Below are 21,075 nucleotides of genomic sequence, written 5' to 3' on the forward strand. Positions count from 1 at the left end.
TGTGAGCATGTATGTGTGCAAGCATGTATGTGTGTGAGCATGTATGTGTGCAAGCATGTATGCGTGTGAGCATGTATGTGTGTGAGCATGTGTGTGTGTGTGAGCATGCGTGTGTGTGAGCATGCGTGTGTGTGAGCATATGTGTGTTCATGTGTCTCAGCCTGCCTGTGGAGGTCAGAGGACAACCTTGGCTGTCCACCTTCATGGTCTGTTTTGTTTGAGATGGACTCTCTTGTTTGCTGCTCAATAGGCCATATTCCTTGGACCCCCAAGCATCTGGGGAATTCTCTTCTCTTTCCTCCCCAACTTGTCAGAAGAGCGGCAGGACCACTAAGGCCTGCTTTCAGCTTTTACACGGACTTGCTGGTGTTCAGCTGCCCTGCAACTGTGTTCGACGGATTGACAAAGTCAATTACTTTCCGTTTGCTGCGGGGGGGGGGGGCACACCACTTCAGGCATGATCATGTGTGGCTCCCTCCCACCCATGACCCATGCTTCAAGGAACACAAATCTGGAAGGGGCCAGCAAATTTAAAGCGATGATGCTAATTAATTATCTGGAGCCAAACTGTACAAATTGCTCTAAAGTTACCCTTCTGTGTCTGTGCCATTGCAGGGCAATGTCAGGAAAGGTTCTGGTACAGTCAGTAGCCAGCTCCATCAGGCAGGTTCAGTTCAGCTGGCCTGTTAGGTGACACCTGGCTTTTGACAAGGCCAAAGAGCTTGTCTACTCCCAGCCCAGAGGCTCTGAACTAACGTCGCCTTGCAAGCTGCGAATGTGGTTAGAAGAGGAGGTGGCACATACCTTTAGTTTCTTGAACTTCAGGCAGAGGTGGCCATAAGTCTGTGGTGGGTGAGTGTCCACTAGTGGTTGGGCATTCAGGACCTGCGGCACAGAGTGGGCAGTGAGACACCTGGGGCAGTTGGAGCAGGTTCTGTGTCATCCCCATTAGGACCTTGTACCCAAGATTATTATTATTACATATTTTTTTACAGAGGTGATGGGAGTTTTTATTTTATTTATTTTTTAACCTTTTTATTCATTTTACGTACCAATCACAGTTCCCCTTCCCTCTCCTCCCCCTCCTCCCCCTCCCCGCATATCTTCCCACCCTCCCATCCACTCCTTAGAGAGGGTAAGGCCTCCCTTGGGGACTCAACAAAGCCTGGCATACCAAGCCCCTCCCCTATATATTAAGGCTGAGCAAGGTATCTCTATGTAGGGAATGGGCTCCAAAAAGCCAGTTCATGCACCAAGGATAATTCCTGGTCCCACTACCAGGGGCCCCACAAAAGACCAAGTCACACAGCTGCCACCCCCATTCACCCATGTGTGTACATGTACATTCACAGGCTTTTCTGGCCTTTCTTTCTTCAACTATCATTTATCTGTCATCTGCTTATCATCTACTCATAGAGATGAAGTCGAGGATCAATTCATGCTAGGCTAGACAAACCTGGAGACAAGCTCCAACCATCTCTTTGTTTTTATTAAACCACCAGGATTCAGTTCTGGGGCTCCGTCCTACTGGCATTGTCTAATCCAAGTCACTCCCGCAGGCTTCCCCCCTGAACATCCTAGGAGATCAAGTGTCTACCCTCAAGATGTATGGGCCTCACGATGGGCCTCACATTTCAGCACATAAAGCTTTAGGAAACCTTAAACCATATCCAAACCACAACACACTACATTCCAGAAATAACTGAACAGTAGCCTGAGGAGAAGTTCCTTACTCTTTATACAATTGTATATCAGTCCTTATGGGTAAAGAGCCCTATTGACCTAGCTGCCCACTGACGGATATTTGAATTGGTTCCAATTTTGCTATTACAAAAAAAAAAAAAAAGCTGCAATGAAAATCTTTTGCAATTTGTCTTTGTGCATTTGCCAGTCTATCTGGGATTGGAGTTGCTAGGGTAAAGGATAAACGTGTGTGCAATTTTATGAGGTATTGCTCAGTTCCCCCACGGGGCTCTGCCTTTCACACATAGCCCGGCAGAGTGTGGTGGAGGCTCTTTCCCCAGAGCATTGCCAATGACGCCTGGGCTCCTCACCAACCTCAGAGTTGAGAAACAGCCTTAGAGGGTGAGCTTAATTTGCATGTATCTATTATTAGTGGTCGGCCATCTTTTCCACAGGCTAAAAGCTGTCTGAACTCCTGAAGACTTTTTTCTTATTGCTTATCTACTTTCATTTCCTTAGTTTTAGAGTTTGTTTACATATAAACTCTTGATGTAAATTATAGTTATTTTTTCTTCTTATACTTGATTTTGTTTTGTTTATTTTTGGGGCCATGCTATAAATCTTTTTATTAGTCAAGTTTATCAGTTTTCTTTCTTTTTTTTTTTCCCAAAGGGCTTTGATTTATGGTTAGTAAATTTTCTCTACTCTGATTTTATAGAATAAGTTTCCCATCTTCTAGTACTTGAGGAGTTAATATTAATTACTTTTATACTTAGTCTTTTGGCTTGCTATTTAAAGGCAGGATCTAACTATGTAGCTTTGACTGTACTGAAACTCACTATGTAGACCAGGCTTGCCTCTGCTTCCTGAGTGCTGGGATTAGAAGTGTGCACCATCATGCCTGGTTGTGTTTTTTGAGACACAGCCTAGGCTAGCCTTGAAATCTTGATCTTCCCCTCAGCCTCCAGAGTGCGGCTGGAGTTACAGGCATGTGTCATCACATTCTCTACACACACACATGCACACACACACACACTTTGTTGTTTTGAGACAGGGTTTCTCTGTGTAACAGCCCTAGTTGTCCTGGAACTCACTCTGTAGACCAGACTGGCCTCAAACTCACAGAGATCCACCTGCTTCTGCCTCCCTGTGCTGGGATTAAAGGAGTGCACCACGACCCGGCCTCTTGACTTATATTTAAATCTACAATCCTTTTGGAGGCTAAAGACACTAAACCCTGAGGATCCAGACTGAAGCTCCAATCCCAGGAATTGAGTGCAGAGATGGAATCCTTTGGAGGGAGGTGAATCTGAACAAAGCCTGGGGGTCAGAGCCTGTCACAAGACGAAGGGAGAGCACTGGTCCTCTCTGCCATGTGAACTGAGAGAAAGTGTGCTGTTTGCAATGCATGGAGCCACCCTTGCTAAGCACTGAACCCTGCCAGGCACTCTGTCCCTAGACTCCCAGCCCACAGAATGGTGAGGGATAACTCTCTGCTTGCTCAGGCTAAGGCAAGAACAGACCCAGGTTTCTCCTCTGTGTAGGGCATTCTCTCACTCAGTACTGTTTTTCTCGTTGTTTGATACACTCTGGCTGGGGCCTGAATACTCGTGTCTTCCAGCTTCGTATGTTGAAATTTTAACTCCTAAGATTAGGAGGTAGAGTGTTTGGGAGGTGAGGAGGCTCTGGGTCGGGGCCTCCCTAAACGGAATAAGTGGCCTAAGAGATCCTAGTGAGAGGGACCCAGCGGGAAGGCACCATCTATAAAACCAGCCCTGGCCTGGCACTACAATTGCCAGCATTTTGACTTAGAACCTCCAGAGCTATAAACAATAAATCTCTGTTGTTACAGGCAGCCCAGATAGACTAAGAGACCGTTGTGGTCTTAACATGCCCTCAGGCTCACGGGCTGGAAACTTAATCCTCGGTGCAGAACAAGGATGCAGCCCTGTGGGCAGGTCTTGCCTCGGAGCTGGAGCTGAGCTCCTATGAAAGAGGCTCGTATCAAAGGGTGCCCCTTCTTCACTCCCCATGGAAGGACACAGTTCTCCGTCTTCTGCTTCTACCACCAGGGGACACTGCAGTAAGGTCCACAGATATCCATATAAATGTATATTTATATATACATGTATATACAATATATACATACACACACACACACATGTATGTGAAGCACCTTGATTGTGTGTGCCAAGCTTCTGGGACAGAGAGAAGACTACTGCTGTCTGCAGGGACCACTTTTAGTATCTTTTGGTTTTCAGAAGCAATTGCGGCTGAGTACTTTGGGCCTTTGTTCTGTCTCCTGTCCGTGCTGAACACTGTCACGTGCTTAGATCCAGAGCCTTGTGTTGGGTTTAGCATTTGCTATCATAGGTGAGCCTTCTCCTGTCATACTTTCTTTTCGATATTTCCTGAGTATGCATGCATTGCTACCAGGTAAGCTTGATGATGAATGTGTCTGGCCCCAGGGGGAACAATAAAACAGTGGGTCTTCCTGAGGATTCAAAGCAATTCAAGGGAAACGTCTATATTTGTGCATCAAGGGTTTATTCTCAAAAATGATGTACCCATTTCTGTTTGTCCAGGTCTTCTACTGTGATCTCCCAGAATGTTCTGTTGCTCTCAGCACAGGCATGAGAAGAGGTGTGCTTAGTCTTCTCATCCCCTTTCCTGTCCTTCTAGAGCTGGAATCCTGGATCGCTCAAAAACTACAGGTATCTTTTTGGTGGTAGCCAGCAAGCCAGCTGGTGATGAGGCTCCTGCCTGGCCTCAAATGGAGGCCCGTCACCAGGGGGCTGGTTATACAGTTAGAGGTCTAGAAATTTTGGTCCCCGTCTTGGACCTCTCTCAGGAGAGTGAGAATGAGGGTTAAGCTAGTCCCCAGTGCTAAGCAATTTGATCACCTATGCCTGTATACAGAAGCGTCATTAGGAACCCAAGGGACAGTCTGGCAGAGGCTTCCAATAGTTGGATGCCATGTGGAGGTCCCTAGGGATGGGGATTCTGATGGGAGCGTAGCGCTACTAATTATCGTTTTACTCTGCCTTTTCCACGTGAAATGAGGTGGAGCGTTTTTCACAGGCTCCCTTGCCATCTGTATACATCATCTGGGAATCTCTACTCAGTCTTAATTAGATTATTTTCCTTCTGTTGAGTTTAGGGATTCTTTGTACATTTCGGGGAAACGTTGTTTATCACATATATGCTTTCCAAACATTTCTCCAGGCTGGGACTTTTGTCTCTCGCAACATTGTTTTTCACCGCAAAGAGGCATTTTGAATTTTGATGAAACTCAGTTTATCTATTATTTCTTTCATTAACTGTGCCTTTCTTTGGTTTTGTGTAGGAAAAATTATTCAATCCAAGCCATCCAGTGGGCTAATAGTGTTAACTGAGTTCAAACATTTCCCTACTGATTTCCTGCCTGGCGATTCATTTCTGACTGAAGGTGTTAGAATTTCCAGCTAGGACAGTAGCACCATGTATTTCCTTTTCCCCTTTAAAAATCATCATATGTTTAACTGTAGCTGTTCTCATAAACTCACATAGTGTAATTGGAGCACATTAGCCTTCTATTGTCCTTTTGTGGTCCTCCCTTCTCAATTCGTCATTTTTCTTGCCATTCTAACTCTCCTTGTCCCAGGCCTTGACGCTACTGTCTGCAGCAAGCATGTTGAGGATTGCTGTCCTTTGGAAGGGCTGACCCTGTTGTAATCATACACTGATTTGCTCATCCCTGATAACACTCCTTGTTTTGAAGTCTGCTCTGCCGAAGATTAAAAACGGTTATTTTTGCTTCCTTTTAATGAGTGTTAACATGGTGTATTCTTTTCCATTTATTCGTAGTCTATGTATCTTTATTTTATTTTTTTTTTCTTTTTCGAGACAGGGTTTCTCTGTGGTTTTGGAGCCTGTCCTGGAACTAGCTCTTGTAGACCAGGCTGGTCTCCGCCTGCCTCTGCCTCCCAAGTGCTGGGATTAAAGGCGTGCGCCACCACCGCCCGGCTGTCTATGTATCTTTAGACTAACATGAACTACTTATGATCAACATACACACACATACCCATATGTATTTAAATATATTTTTGATCCACTTTGATAATTTGCCTTTTTCAAAAACATTCATCCATTATTGTGTGTTGGGGTGGACACGCTGTAACACATGCATGAGTGTACGTGCTGTCACATGTGTGTGGAGGCCAGAGGGCAATTTACAGAAGTTGGTTCTTTCCTTGTATCATGTGAGTTCCAGAAAATCAAACTCAGGTCATGGGGCTCGGTGACCAGAACCTTTACCTGAGGAGGCTCTCCTGGCTTCCAATCTCTGTCACTTTCTTGTTGCGTTTAGACTACAGACATACAAGGCGTGTGACCATCCAGTAGGAGTCACGTCTGTAACATTTGCTGCTATGTTCCATCCATTGGCCTTGTCCATTGCTCCAATTTTGTTTTCTACTAGGTTTCTGCCTTTTCTCATTTTATTTGAAATTTAAAAATGTTAATTTTAGGACTGTAGAGATGGCTCTGCGGTTAAGAGCAATGGCTGTTCTTCAGAGGTCATGAGTTCAATTCCCAGCGACCACATGGTGGCTCACAACCATCTGTAATGAGACCTTGTGCCCTCTTCTGGCCTGCAAACATGCATGCAGGCAGGACACTGTATATATAATAAATAAATAATCTTTTAAAAATATTAATTTTATGTTATTTGTACAAGTATTTTGCCTGTATATATGTGTACTGTATGTGTATCTGGTGCCTGAGGAGGCCAGAAGAGGCCACCAGATCCTTTAGAATTGGACGTGTGCCTCCACGTGGGTGCTGGGAGCCCAACCCAAGTCCTCCTTTTGCAAGAGTAGCCAGTGCTCTTAACCACTGGCACAACTTTCCAGCTACACCAGTTAAACATTTTAAAGACATTTTAAAGACTATTTTTTATGGAGTTTGTGACATACATTTGCAACTATCCCAGTCAACTTACTACCATCACAGGGAGGATTAATATTAATATTAATTCAAATAACTTTCCCATGAATCATGGGTAGTGCACTACCTTACTACAACTAAATCCTATTACTTCCCCTGCTCCTGTATCACTGAAGACCTACACAGTCTAAGCCACTGTGACTCTCTGTATTTAATTAATCTCTTATGACATATTTGTGTCTGTTTGCATGCATGAACACAGTCCACAGCTTGTCAGAGGACACATGACAGTTGGTTCTCTTCTTCCATCATGTAGGTCCCAAGAATTAAATTCAGGTCATCATAGTAGAATGTGCCTTATCTGCTGGGACATCCATCGAACACCTTAGATTGTTTCTTACTTTTTATTTTTCTGAGGTTCAAATATAATATGCATGCCTATGTGTATTTGAGATTGCTTTATGGCATTTTCTGGGCTCCTTGGATCTCTGCTGTAGTGTCTGGATGTGGGGGACACTGCCCCTTATTATTCCTTCTTATAGATCTCTTTCCTTTCTTCTCCCTTTGTTGTTTTTGCTACTGGCACGTTACACCTCTGTACTCACACCACTGTGTTTGGATATTCCGGTTTGTTTTCATTTTTCCTTCTTTTTTCTTTCTTTTTTTTTTGTTAGGTGTTGGTTCTTTTTGATTTCAGTTTCGAAGGTTGCTATGGTTTGCCTCTGTGATCGCCCATGATTCATGCTGAAGCTTAATCCTCCCTGTGGTGGTATTAAGAAGCGGAGCCTTTGGGGGAAGTGATTAAGTCATGATGTTTCTTTTCTCGTGAATGAAATGAAAGCCCTTATAAAACAGCCATCAGCAATCCACCTGCCCCATTAAGGCTGTCATCTTGGAAGCCACTCTTTGCAAACACTGAGTCATCCAGATCCTTGAATATCTTGGACATGTGGTCTCTTGAACTGTAAGAAATAAATGCCTGCTGTTTGTAAGTTGTCTAGTCCGGGATGTCCTGTTACAGCACAAAGAACAGATCAGTGCAGGCTTTATTGGTGCATCTGCAGATCTGCAGACCCTTCCATCGGCAGCGGATGCCCGGCAGACAGGGAAGAAGAAAGTCGCATTTCCAAAAGAAGCAACAGACAGAAGGATGTGTGCGCTATAGAGGCGCTTGCTGAAGAGTGGGAGCGTGTTGGAACGGGCACTCAGCTCCTAAAGTAACTACTGAGACTCTAGAGGTGGCCCTGGGGTGTCAGAGGTGACTGGGGTACTCTGTTCTCTTTTCTCTGTTTTATCAAACTCTCTGTGTTTTCAGAGAATCTCAATCTAGCTCTAACTGCCTGAAAAGCTGAGTTCCCTACTCTTCACGTGGAACATGGATTGGCTTTTATTCAAACTAGTTGAATGTGGGGCGTGAGAGAGGGATCTCTGGCCTTTGCCACGCCCCGTCACCCTTCTTCCACCTGCTCATAACTGTCTTCATCTAACAGGGCCCTTGGTATCCGGGTCACAGTCACACTTTGTCCCTGTGCTGTTTGTCACCTTGACATAAACATAGACATCTCTAGGAAGAGGAGCCTCAGCTGAGGAAATGCCTCCATCAGAGTGCCTGTAGACAGGACTGTGAAACATTTTCTTGATTAATGATTGATGTGGGAGGGCCTGCCCACTGTGGGCGGTGCCGTCCTTGGGCAGGTGGTCTTGAGGTGTATAAGAAAGCAGGCTGAGCAAGTCATGGGAACAAGCCAGTCAGCGATGCTTCCCTGTGGTCTTTGCTTCCGTTCCGGCCTGAAGTTCCTGTCCTGACTTCCTGTGATGTTGGACTATGATGTGGAAGGATGCGCCAGATAACCCCTTCCTTCTCCAAAGAGTTGCTTTGGTCATAGTGTCTTATCACAGCAATAGACACCCCAACTCTGACAGTCTCCCCTCCCTCATCTTGTGCCTATGGGTAAGTCCCACTAGCTTCCACTGTCTAACCTCCTTAGCTTCTGAACTCTCCACACCCTCCGTCGCTATGGTTTCCAGTCCGAGGTTATTTCCTCAGCTAGTGTGCTTCATCCCAACCCCTTTTCTTTAGTTTCTCCATCAGTGAAGCCCAAGGCTGGTCCCCGGACCATGCGTGCTCTCCCTTCCCGTCCTTGTCTCTGCCTTCGCTTCCTCCCTTCTCAGTGAGACTCAGGGTTTGTTCTGTCACGTGTTAGCACCTTCACCTTTGAGTCAGACTTGTGGATTCCCAGTCTACTGGTTCTGCTGGTAGTCATAGCCAGATCAGGTTCTCCAGAAACCCCAGCCTTAGGCTTCTGGGGTATTTCTGGCACATTATTCAAAAATTGTGTATTTGTGGCACAAGTCAATGCTCCCAAACACCTCAGGGCCCCAACCGACTGTCCACCTCACTGAGTTCCATTTGCTCATTCAGCCTTCTCCGCTGCAGCGAACTTTTCCAAAGAGCTTTGTTTTATGACTACGCTCAGGTGTAGAGTCTGGTATCTCAAAGGGTTTGGGCCAGTCCCTGGGATACAAAAGAACAACTTCCCATAGGGCTGGTCTCCAAGATCACTCACAGAAACAACAGTCAATGATTCTGGCTTCTTAGTGTGATATCATCACTAAGCAATTACTAGAGGTTGATAATGCCACAGTGAACAGGCGTGAACAGAGCGGGTGGAACAAGCACCGTGTGATGAAGCTGTGTGTGCAGCATGGGGGCATGGACAGGAAACCAGAACCACGATATGCTTCTTGTAGAAGGGAAGCGAGGAAGTTTGAGATGTCAGGAAGCTAGCTCAGACCTTTGAAAGCTCCATGGGTGTCTCCTGAGGCCAGGGAGGTGGGGCATCAAGTGAACCTGGCAATGAGCTGACCTCTTAGGGTGACACCTGAAAGTTCAGAGGAAATAGGATTGACTGTCTATGTGGTACCTGGGGCAACCCCTGAAAATTAGTAAAGAGGATCACGCCATTCCTGGTTTCCAGAGTCAAGGACATCCTCCCTCAAGGGTTTCCACCATAACTGATAGAAATGCCATTAGCAGATGTACCCACTAGGAAGGCAGAGCTCCTTCATGGAATTTTAAAAAAAGATTTATTTTATTCATGTATTTTTATGTAATCTGCACGACAGAAGAGGGCATCGGAGGGAATGGGGATCAGGTCCCATTACAGATGTTTGTGAGCCACCATGTGGGTGCTGGGAATTGAACCTGCCTCCTCCGGAAAAAGCAGTCAGTGCCCTTAACCTCTGAACCATCTCTCCAGCCCCACTTAATGGCATTCTTAAGCAACATCCGCATCCTCATCTGGGTTAGAAATAATCCTTGTCTCTTGCCTTTCCAGGGGCAGGCAGACTTTATTCTCCTCTGGTGCCAGCAATGTGGACCAGGAGCAGACACACAGCTCTTTGTCCTACGGTGATTTCGGGAGAAACTGGGTACCCTAAGAACACACTGTGACACAATGAAGAACCCCGATAGGAACTGTCATTCTGGGGCCGGAGAGATGCTTAGCCAGGTTAAGAATGCTGGCTGCTCTTCCAGAGAATCTGGGTTCGAATCCCAGCACCCACAACTGTCTGTAACTTCAATTCCAAGGAAGCTGGTACCTTCTTCTGGCCTCCATAGGCACCAGGTACACACGGGGCACACAGACATGCATGAAAGCAAACATTCATATGCATAAAACAATTTTTTAATAAAAAAAGAAACTGCCATTCTGACCATCTGAACCTGTGCCCTGCTTCTCTGGTCTTTATCAGGCACCCCAAAACCCAGTACCCCAAAGCCTCTATCTTCCTGGTTCATGTCCTTTTTCCCTGGTTTCTGTCCGGCATCCCAAAGCCCAGCATGAGGCTAGCCCATGTCTTCCTACCTTTTTCCTGTGGTCCTGGTAGGTTTTCTCCCAGGCTCTCTGCAGGTCCCTATTAGCCCAAGGGGTGGTCAGTCGGGGGATTCTCTGCATCTCTGATCACAAACTCCAGGCTCCCTTCAGAGAGAAGCAGGTGGAGCCTACAGCCCTAGCAGAACTGTTTGTGGGGGTCACGTGACTGTTACCATGGCGCCCAGGCCTGGGGCGAGCTGGTGTGGAGGCTTCGAAACAATGGCTGAGAGCTATGAGAAGAATAGACTCTCCCTCCTTCCACTCCAGCGGTTGTCTTGGGTCTTGAGGAGCTCACTGTTGCTGCTTTGAGGAGAGCAAGTCAGCTCCCAGCCCCAGAAGACAATGTGAAGGTCAAAGACCATCTCCTTCACCAGAAACGAATAGAGTGGCCCAGCCCCCCTCTCACACTGGTGTCCTGACTCATCCTGGCTGCCATCTGTCATTCTCCCCATTTCCTCCCTTTCTTACTCTTGGTGAAAGAAACACTTTTGGTCCTGTCTTTGGCATTTTAAAACTGTTTGGATAACTCCAGCTTAGGTAGTAGATTTTCTTTTTTTTTTTTTTCCTTCCTTCCTTCCTTCCTTCCTTCCTTCCTTCCTTCCTTCCTTCCTGGTCATACCACCCTGAACATGTCCAATTTTATTTATCTCTTTTTTTCTTCTATTGACTTGAGGCTCAGTTACACAAAATCTTGGTCATTTTAAACTATTAATTTTTAAAAATTAATTTTTATTGCACATAATTAATTTATATCAACAGGAGCATGCATGTGTTATGGCATTCGTGTAGGGCTCAGAGGATAGCTGGTGGTGTTCGGTGCTTCCACCATGTGGTTCTTGGGGATCAAACTCAGGAACCAGGCTTGCCGACAAGTGCCTTTACCTTTTGAGCCATCTTTTAGGCCCTAAGTTATTTTTATCTGCCTTGGACTAGTTTTCCCTAGCAACCCAAAAGAGTGTCAAAAAGAATGGCTATGTTGTTTTTCTTTCAGAATGTTGGCCTTTGTAACATTTGACATCCAGAATCTGGAGTACAGAGCTGGTAGAGGCCACTCCCTGTTCAACTCAGGTTTAGTGAAGGCTAGAAAGGGCACATAGCCGCACGATTCAGGGGCAGTCAGTCTGCACAAAACACCAGATGAGCGTGAGGCAGACTTAGGATATAAGGTGTGAGTGAATCCAAAGTATGGCCCACTCCTGATATGCTGGAGGATAACTGGCTACGCGCTCACAGGGCCTTGTCATGAAAATTTCAGTTCGGGAAAAGGCAGGAGCACTTCTGTGGCAAGAGGATTTCTGAGGGTGAGTGGCAACCATTTGCTGGGCCTCTGGAAGGCCTGGGCCCCATGAACACCAGGGTCCTGATTGCAGCAGCCCACTACACAATCTCTCCTCAAGACAGCGTTCCTGGATATGTTTTGTCCTTCTCTACGCATATTCTTAAGGAGTTGACCTAGAAGAGAGAGAGAGAGAGAGAGACATGATGTACTCATACAGTTTGGATGGTTATCTTGCTGCCAGGGGAACCTGGGGTGCCATGTATCAGGAGACATGGGTATTGAGGCAGGAGACGTGTGGTCTGAGCACTGGGTCCACTGGGAACGGTATGCTGCTGCCATCAGAGCAGGTGGAAAACCATCCTGTCTAAGGTAAGACCCGGAACCAATCCAGAGTCATTGTGGAAAAGTTGACTTGAGCAGATGGGAGGGAAGTGATTTTTGTTTGAGACCAGGTCTCACTAGGTAGCCTTGGCTGGCCTGGAACTCATAGAGATCCCCCTGCCTCTACCTTCTAGGCGCTGGGATTAAAGATGTGCACCACACTGAGAAACTGGAATTTTGTTTTTGTTTTTTTGTTTTTTTTAAGCCACATTTGTATGACTAATTTTTAAAAGCTATTCGATGAGCACATTCTCTGCAATGCTGTTTATAATCAGCCCTGTTCCCAGGCACCTCTCTATCCCAGAGCTTAGGTCATTCAACTGACATACAAAATGTCCCTGTACCCTGTCATAGGGCAGACTTTTTCACAAAGCAGACTTCTTCAGCATCCTGGCTCTCAGTTTCTGGTCATGGCCACGGATGCCTTTCTGGAACATCCCTAGCTTTCCTGGCTCTGGAAATCCCAGAACATCTTTAGCATAAAACACACGCAGAAAAAAAACAGCAGACTGTGTCCAGGCCACTAAGGATCCGGGAAAGGCATCTGTTAGGGAGAATTCCCTCGTCCTTCATCACCTGAACCAGGCCAAGTCAGGCAGTGAATTTGAACCAAGTTTGTTTTTCTGAAAAGCAGTACACACCTGACAGCTGGGGCTATTTTGCCAAGACCTCAGAGGCCATGGTGTGGGAAAGCCTTGGTTCTGTATCCATGTCCATGTTGTTTTGCAGTCTCCCTGCTAGGGGTTTCCACCCTGGTTTCTTTTATTATCTGGCTGAAGAATATGGAAGATGTTAGAGTTGAACAACAGCAGCATGCCTGGGGTTTTAAAGCCATCCTCCCAGCTCCACCCCAACACATACACTTGCCCTTTTCGTCCCTGTTCCTCTAATGCAGGTGAGGGTGTCTCCTGGATGGGGATGTGGGCTGAACGGGGCATCTACACAGAGCAGCCAGTTCCTAGAGGAGAAGCAAGACTATTGGTAATGTTCCTACTCCTTAAGCCCGGGGCAGTGGTGGCTGGGTGAGGAGCCTCCTTGGCACCTAGGGTGTGAGGCCTGGTGCTGTCTCAATGGCCTGGCAGGGGAGGTGCTGCAGGGGAGGCTCTGCAGGGGGCCGCGGGCTACACAGGATGTGTGTGTGTGTTTCAGAGGCAAGGGCTAAGCCTGGGAATCCTTCCAGAAAACTCTTCAGCACCCTAGGGAGGACACAAGGCCCTAGCCTCTTAGCACCACTGTCCCTGGCTACCGGTCCGATGCAATTGTAAAATAAACAAACCTTTTCTCCACAGTAAACACGAGGAAGTGGTTTGTAAGTATTTTTGGCAGTGTGTCTTTCCTCTCAAGAGAAAGGAGAAAACCCAGCAGAAGATAGGGTAACCCCCTTCTTCCAACTGACAAGAAAATCAAAACTCAGGAAGACTGAGTCTTTCTGATGAGTGAGCAAGCACTTCAGTCTTCTGGAGGAGCAGTGTCTGAGACGAGAAGCTGCTGTGATTCTCAGGTAGAGGCGTCCCAGGGACAGGGGAGGGTTTTTACAGGGACACAGGGCTAGTGTTATCTCTCAGGCGGCAGGAGTCATAGGATGGCTCTATGTCTTGGGAAGTCACTGTCACTAGATGGCTCTGTCCCTGGTGGCAGCTGTCACTGTAATTACTTTCTGTCCTGGAGGGAACTGTCTGATAGTCTAACGGTGACTAGCATGTCTGGGGTGACTAGCTAACACCAGGCTGCAAGTAGATTTCCTTATGGGGAATCGGCGTGCCTGTGGTGGAGGCCAGGAGACATAGCAACAGCACTGGGGATCCTCAGGAACCACTTGGAGACTCACAATGCATATAAATTGTGCTTTGCAAGTCTGGGCCAATTTTACTCACACTGGCGAGAACGACACAATTTCTTCCTCCTGGGGCTCAAAACCGTTTATCAGCAGAGTGCTGGGGACCAGGTGCTCAGCTCGTTTTGACTGACAGGCAAGAATGTATCTTGGCAGCATATGCAGCAAAGAAGTCCAGATCCACACCTCACCCCTCCACTCTGACCTGATGCCCTTGGGGAAATCACTCATCTTTGGGCCCTGGTGTCCTTTACAGTAAGACAGAGGAGACACTCTTAGAGGTGTCAGGGAACTGCATAAGATCACAGCTAGAAGTCCATCCAAAGGAAAGTGTTCTCAAGATCTCTGAACTGAAGGATGCAGGGCCCGGTTGCCATCCACTTCCATCCTCTTGATTTAGATTTTTGATAGGTAAATTGCCAAATCATTGTGGAACTTGGCCTATCAAAAGAAGCATATTCAAGTTAGTGTCGACTTAGACTTGGAAACACAAACCAATGAGCTAAAAATCAACTTTCCAATTTTACCTATTAATACCCCAGATAAACGCAGGTGCACCTAGGTGCCCTTCCACCCAGGGGGCCCTGACAGCATTTGGAGGAGTTCAACCTTCCTTCTTTGGTCTCCTTCCATGAACTAAGCCAGTGGTTCTCAGCCTTCCCAATGCAGCAGCCCTTTAATACGGTTCATCACGCTATGGGGACCCCCAACCATAAAATTATTTCACTACTTCATGAGTGTAATTTTGCGACTATTAGAAACTGTAACATAAGTATCTGATATGCAGAATATCCGTGGGGGTTGTGACCCACAGGTTGAGAACCATTGGGCTAAGCCGTGTGTCTCTTTAATTGTTCCTTGTGTAGTAGATGAAGTATGTTTTGAAGTAGATCCTTAAGCTAGCATAGAGGCTGGAAACACACACAGCAGGGCGTGTTTGGGGAGGGGTGTCTAATGAGCACTGGTCTCCCAAGTGGAGTTTTTGAGTTCTAAGAGGCCACTCTGGGTGCTATTTTAAGTGCCAGCTCACCTTACCCTAGCCCATGGGAACTTTTGTCAGCGGATGTAATCAGTCCTGTGGAGAGTATGGACCAAGGGGGAAGACGCTGAGGAGCACACATAGGTTCTCAGCCCAGCCTTACCTCATTTCCCATCAGGAAAATGCCCCAGGGGGTGGAGGGCATCAGAGTTCTGGCCTCTGGGTTTAGCGGGAGCCAGGTCTCTCTATCTGTGACATTTGCCACTCCTTCTCTGTGGCAAGCCTGCATCTCTGTTCCCTTTCAGTCTGTTTCAGTGCGTTTGCCCGATTCTCAGAGCCTCTTGTCCCCTAGATCTGTCTCCCTCTTTCTTAGGACTCCACTCTGCCCTTTCCCTGGGTTGAAGGCAACAGAACCATCAGAATAATCTGGGATAAACCAGAACTATCTCTCTGGAACCCTAATTGGCCTTTGAATTAGTAATCCTGACTCACGTGTGCTTGGTCCCAAACCTAGGATTGTGGGCACTCTCCTCAATCCTGCACAGCGGTTGGGAATGGCCTTCACAGAACTGGGGTAAGAGGCTCACCCGGGGGGCCTAAGGAGCTCCAAGTGGCTCTGCCTTCAGACATGGAAGAAGCCCCATGCCCTTGAATTTTTTTTCACAGACTACAGAATCATTAAGTCTTGAGCAGCCTCCGGTGAATGGAGACAGACTGGAGAGGCCTACTCATGGAAGAAGGCAATCACAGATGACATGTACCTCCTCCCCTCCCCCTAAAATAGGTACCATACTGCCCAGTGGAAACATTCAGATTTCTAGCGATGCGTTTTCCAATACCTCAGGCAAACTGGGCATGGTTTCTAAGATATTTAAGCTTACTTCCTGGCTGAAGAATTCCTAGGGGCCCAGAACTTCCTACAACGACTCTCTGTGAACCTTGATAGTGACACAGCTTGGGTCGAGGTGGAAGTCACTGTGACCTCAGATAAGAACCGGTTATGTTTGGCTTGCAGCGGCAGCTGGTTGGTCTACACGGCTACCCTGGATTTGCAAACAGTGCTGTTGTCTCTGATGGGGATGTCTCACCCTTCCCTGCCACTGGCCACGTTGTGAATGTTAAGTTCTTAAAGTCCTCAGGACAAACGGAGGTTTGTGTTCAGGAGAAAACTCTGTGACTGTCCTTGGGTCAGAGGGGTTCTCAAGAACCCTGTAGTTGTGAAAGGTGCAAGTATCATCCAAATGGTACATTGAGGTATGGTGGTCAGTGAGGCCTGTTGTCACCCCAGCTATTGTCACCCCAGCAGATACACTACATTTCTGACCTTTTTTCAAGACAGGGTTCCTCTGTGTAGTCCCAGCTATCCTGGATCTCACTCTGTAGACCAGACTGGCCTCAGATTCAGAGATCTGCCTGCCTCTGCCTCCCCAGTGCTGGGATGAAAGACACGCGCTACCATGCCTAACCAGTCCTGATTCTAGATTCAGGAATGTTCTGTGTGCTCAGGCTCTGTGTTTGTGAGGATTGCATATGGGCAGGTCAAAGATGACCTTTTAGTTCATTCTGTGTCAGGACACGACAGTTGGCCAGGTCTTCAGCTGAGACCAAGGTGTTGCTCGTCTTTAGGGAAAGAAGTGGAAGGTTAGGCTGCATTCCTGTGTCCCGTTGACACTTGGGCTTAGGAACTCCGTCCTCTTGTTTGAACGCTATTGAGAGCAACAGGAGCATCCTGACAATTGAAACTCGCTAAGCCCTTTCCAGCCGTGGTCCCGACCTCTCATCTCTAAGGGAACAACATTGTGTAAGATTACCAAACATACCTGGCGTGGTAGTGCACACATCTAGCTCTGGCGCTTAGGAGGCAGAGGCAGGCAGATGTCTGAGTTGCAGGCCAGCCAAGGCTACATAGTGAGATTATGTCTTAAGTAAAAAACAAGGCTAAAAGAGTGCCAGACACTTTCTGGTCATTGCCAGCTCAGAGACTTTAATCCTTCCCCACTCCTGGCTGGCTTCTGCTCTGTTGGGCGCTGTTCTTTTCCCACCTGCTCCTGGCATACAGCCCCTCTGTGGGATAGATCCCAACTTAGCAAGAAGGTGAAAAAGCCAAAGTCCAGAGCCCTACAACCCTGAGGTGAGTGCTTTCTATAGGATGGCGTTTCCGAGTTGGCACAGAGCCACCATAGAAGGAGAGTGCCCCGCCATATCGCATTGGGCTGCTTTTCCTGATCGTATTTAGTATGTTGGTACCACACTTAGTTTTATTTAAAAAAAAAAAAGTCTCAGAGCTTTAAAAAAAAAAAAAACCTCTGAAAATCCACAGCTTCAAATTGTCCACAGCTGTATCCTAAACACTGGAGCTAATAACATGCTTGGTTGCGTGATGTTTTGCCCATAAACATGGGTAGTAATTTGGTTGTGAGCTCTGCCTTTGAAAGCTACCAGAGAATTAGAGAGTAAATTGTCAACCAAGAAAAAAAAAAACCCTTGAGATCTGCAGGAAATAGACTGCACAGTGGTAAGATGTTGTTTCTTCATGTGGTGTGCTGGCCACAGCCTTTCATATGAGTGGAGCCGGCAGGGTTTTGCTTTCACCCTGAAGTACTCTGCTTGGGAGGAAGTGGCCATACAAGAATGGGCCGCACAGTGAGTGGAGGCCAGCGGTGTCATCGCCTACAGGAAAACTACGATCTGCAGGGTGGAATGAGAGAATCAGGCAGAGTTCCCCATCTTCCAACAGCCCACTGGAGAAAGTTTCAAACGGGGCTGTGTGGACCCTTTACAGGGCCTGTTTGGCAGAGCCGTGTGGCAAACGTTTTCTCCAGAAAGCAAATTCATTCAAAGGCAAGAAGGCTCAACGTGAGTGCCCAAGCCTTTCTGTACAAGCTGGGAAGCCCAGGAAGATGGGCGAGAGCCAAACTAGATGGCATACAGAGAAACAAGCAGCTGCGGCCAAAAAGGAACTGCTGATATTCCTGGCAGAGCCCCATGCAAAGGTTGTGACCAAACATGGTAATTGGTCTCAACATCAGAGTACTCAAGTCTTCAAAGATATCAGTCTAGTTTTGTTTCTGTATTTTAAGGGCATTGGGAATACTATGCCCAGGCCTCTGGAACTGCAGGAAGGTCCCCAAGTGTCCAGCTCCAGCTCTGAGGGACGGAACAGCCCTGGAGACTAAGGGCACATGTGTCCCCCTTGGCACGGAGAATGGGCATACAGAGAAAGCACAGCTGGGGCAGGCAGTGGGGACTGGGCTGTGAGAGGTAAGGTGGCCCTTGGCCTCCAAAGTGAGAAAGGGAGAAAAGGGTTGTGGGTAGAGTAGCAGGCAGAGCCAGGGACTGCAGAGCCCAGTCCCGGAGGCAGTATTGCCTTGTTAAAGGAACTCAGAGGGAAAGCTACAGAAAAACCCTGTCTCAGCTCCCCCACTCCCAAACAAAGAAACTCAGAGGGATAAGCCACTGGCAGGCCCAGAGAAGAGTGAATGCATAATTCCAGTTGCAGTTGAAGCTCTTACTCCCCTCACCAAGCAGGCTCCAGCAAGCAGACAAAAAGGGGCCACAGCTTCCAGTATGGGTCCGGACCCAGAGGAGAACCTGTATTTTGATTTGAATCCAGGTTTGTGGGGTATAGAGGAGAGGGGAGAGGGATTTCCTGCCTAGGATCGAACATACCTTCCATCTTCAACAAAGCCCAGTCAATGCATGGCATCTGCGAGCATAGGCTTCTTCTACACTTAGGATAAGACTTTAGGAGTCTCCTCAAACTGATTCTTAACCATAGCTGAGCAGCCAGGGCACCAGAGTGGCAAAGACAATCATCAGCACAAAGCAATGACCTACCACGGAGAAATCCACAAAGCCCAAAACACAAAGTTCAAAGTAAATATCGTCCCCTTAAAAATAGCCTTTCTTTATATCCCCAGCCACGCAAGAACAGGGTCCTAGTAAGAACGGGCAGAGAGGAGGACACATGTTTGAGATGGGATTGCTAGACTTAAGATTCCACAGGGGGGAAAAAGGGGGGTCTGGAGTCCGGTGAATCCTAGGACCCACCTCAAGAAACAGCTGCAGAAGCACGGGAGAAGGCAGAGGAGGGAGAGGCAAGAAGAGTTAGGGATTACTTAAAACAACACGGGGAGTTTTCCCAGGGCAGGGATGTGACTCATCAGACTGGAGCCCACAGAGGTGACATGAGACCGTGAACCCCATGAACCCCTGGGCAGAGAGAACACCTGTAAAGTTCAAGGGCTTGGCCGTGGGCCCTAGTGATCGGGTAGAGGGCCTAGACCTGGTGAATCGGTGGAGTGGAGATGCCTTTTAACCTCCTTTCTTCTGGGAAAGGAGCGAGAGAGGCTCCAGCGAAACCAGGCGGCTGTTGATCTGGCTTACAGCAAATGGGAAAGTCCTGGGGTAGCACACGTCACAGGGGCCAAACGGGACATTGTGTGCTGGGGAGAGTGTGTGTGTGTGTGCGCGGTGCAGGCTGTAGACCAACACCAGGAGTTTCCTTGGACTAGTTCAAGCCTTACTACCATGGGAAGAGAAAGGAAAGGAAGAAAACAGAAGAGGAGAGAAAGAGAGAGAGAGAGAGAGAGAGAGAGAGAGAGAGAGAGAGAGAGAGAGCAAAGCTGGTGTCACCAGAGGAGACTCCTTTGCAAGACGATGCATTGGAGAGATGGATAGAGGAGGGGCACTCCTGCTTGCACCACTGCGAACAGCCCAGACCTGCCTGTTCAGGACTTTGTCACCATCCACGATCGGCCTTCTTCACAGGGACACTTGCCAGCCAGGTGTGCCCTGCTATGTCTCCCAGAACCTCCACAAACAGCTAATCCAAGAAGGGCTTTCCTCACTCAGGGCTGAGTCACAGTAAAGGAACCGGCATGGGATCTACATAAGAATGGGATAAACGTAAGAAGGAAGGTTCTGTGTGAGGGAGGGAAGCAAGCAGCAATCCTCCCAGCTACGATGCCTGTGAGCCTTACCAACTCCAACATGGCACAAGGGTGCAGTAGTGGCATGAACACCTTGGCTGTAACCAACCCTTCCTAATTAGGCTTAAGACCCGCTCAACAAGAGGGAAATCATGCCTGGCACTGGAAACCCAGCGGACTCCCCAAGGCCACTGGATTGGAGTCATGGATCTTGAAGGGAATCCTACAATCACTACTCTGCTAAGTCGGCCTAATTCCTAACTGCTGTCTTAGTAGTTGTTCTTAGACCCACAGGTGAGTGTAGTTCTCACCCCTCATCAAGAAAACGTCTCTTTGCAACATCCAGAGGCCATTACAGGAAACAGAACCAGTAAAAACGCGGAGCGGTGTAGCCCAGCGCCAACAGATACATCTGCGATACATTTCCTATAGGGAAGGCTCAGGGAGCATTGCACAAGGGGAGGCAGGCCTACTGTAAAAGTCAGAGGACCAGAGAGTTTGCTGTGAGACTGTGTCTCCTAGTGATGTCAGAAGCTAAGCCCATATCATCTCACCAACATGACTGTTTAAACAGAAGCTGAACAAAGACAACAATACACATGCTAACACTGACAGGAGGACTCAGCCCTACACAAAGAACAAAGGCAACTAAGGGACACTGAGAGTGGGAACAGCCTTCCCCAGGGAAGAACATGCCAGCTGGTTACCTAATACCAATATCCAATACAGCAGCCAGCCCTGAAGACACATGTACAAGTGGCGTTATAGAGACTGTGTGTGTGTGTGTGTGTGGTGTGTAAAACAGTTAAAAGAGGTAATGAATTTGAAAGAGAGTAAGGAGGGGTGTGTGGAGGGTTTGGGTGGAGAAAAGGGAAGAGGAAAACTATGTAATTATAATTATAATCTCAAGAAATAAGTTAAAAAGTTAAAATGAAAGGAGAAACAAAACCAAAAAAAATAGCAGGTGCGGAGACAGAAAAACCCAGGAAGGGAGAGAAAGCCAGCCGCACAGCCCTAAAGCAAAGCCATCGCCTCCACACGAGGTACAGCCAACGAGGACACACAGACACACTATGAAATCCTTTGAAGACACGCAAACACAACCAGAAAATATGATGCAAGATATGATGGCAAAGCCAAGCGCGAGCTTGGTCTCCCTGCCATGTGTGCTGCCAATGAGCTCC

The 21,075-nt window shown here is 47.4% G+C and overlaps 1 protein-coding gene across 4 annotated transcripts in view; it reads right to left on the minus strand.

Moving 5' to 3' along the window:
* The window catches only part of Cfap97d2 (CFAP97 domain containing 2), a 19,151-nt gene extending 8,557 nt beyond the window's left edge, over positions 1–10,594 (minus strand). For all 4 annotated transcript variants that reach the window (XM_026788778.1, XM_005366251.3, XM_026788779.1 and 1 more), the window contains exons 1-2: positions 10,479–10,594; positions 805–885 (exon numbers count right to left, since the gene is read on the minus strand). In XM_026788778.1, coding sequence (XP_026644579.1) covers positions 805–885; positions 10,479–10,568 — 171 coding nt within the window. In that variant the 5' untranslated portion in view covers positions 10,569–10,594. The remainder of the gene's footprint in view (positions 1–804; positions 886–10,478) is intronic.
* Positions 10,595–21,075: the final 10,481 nt, after the last annotated feature.

Source organism: Microtus ochrogaster, unplaced genomic scaffold (assembly GCF_000317375.1).
Source record: "Microtus ochrogaster isolate Prairie Vole_2 unplaced genomic scaffold, MicOch1.0 UNK7, whole genome shotgun sequence".
Taxonomy (NCBI): Eukaryota; Metazoa; Chordata; class Mammalia; order Rodentia; family Cricetidae; genus Microtus; species Microtus ochrogaster.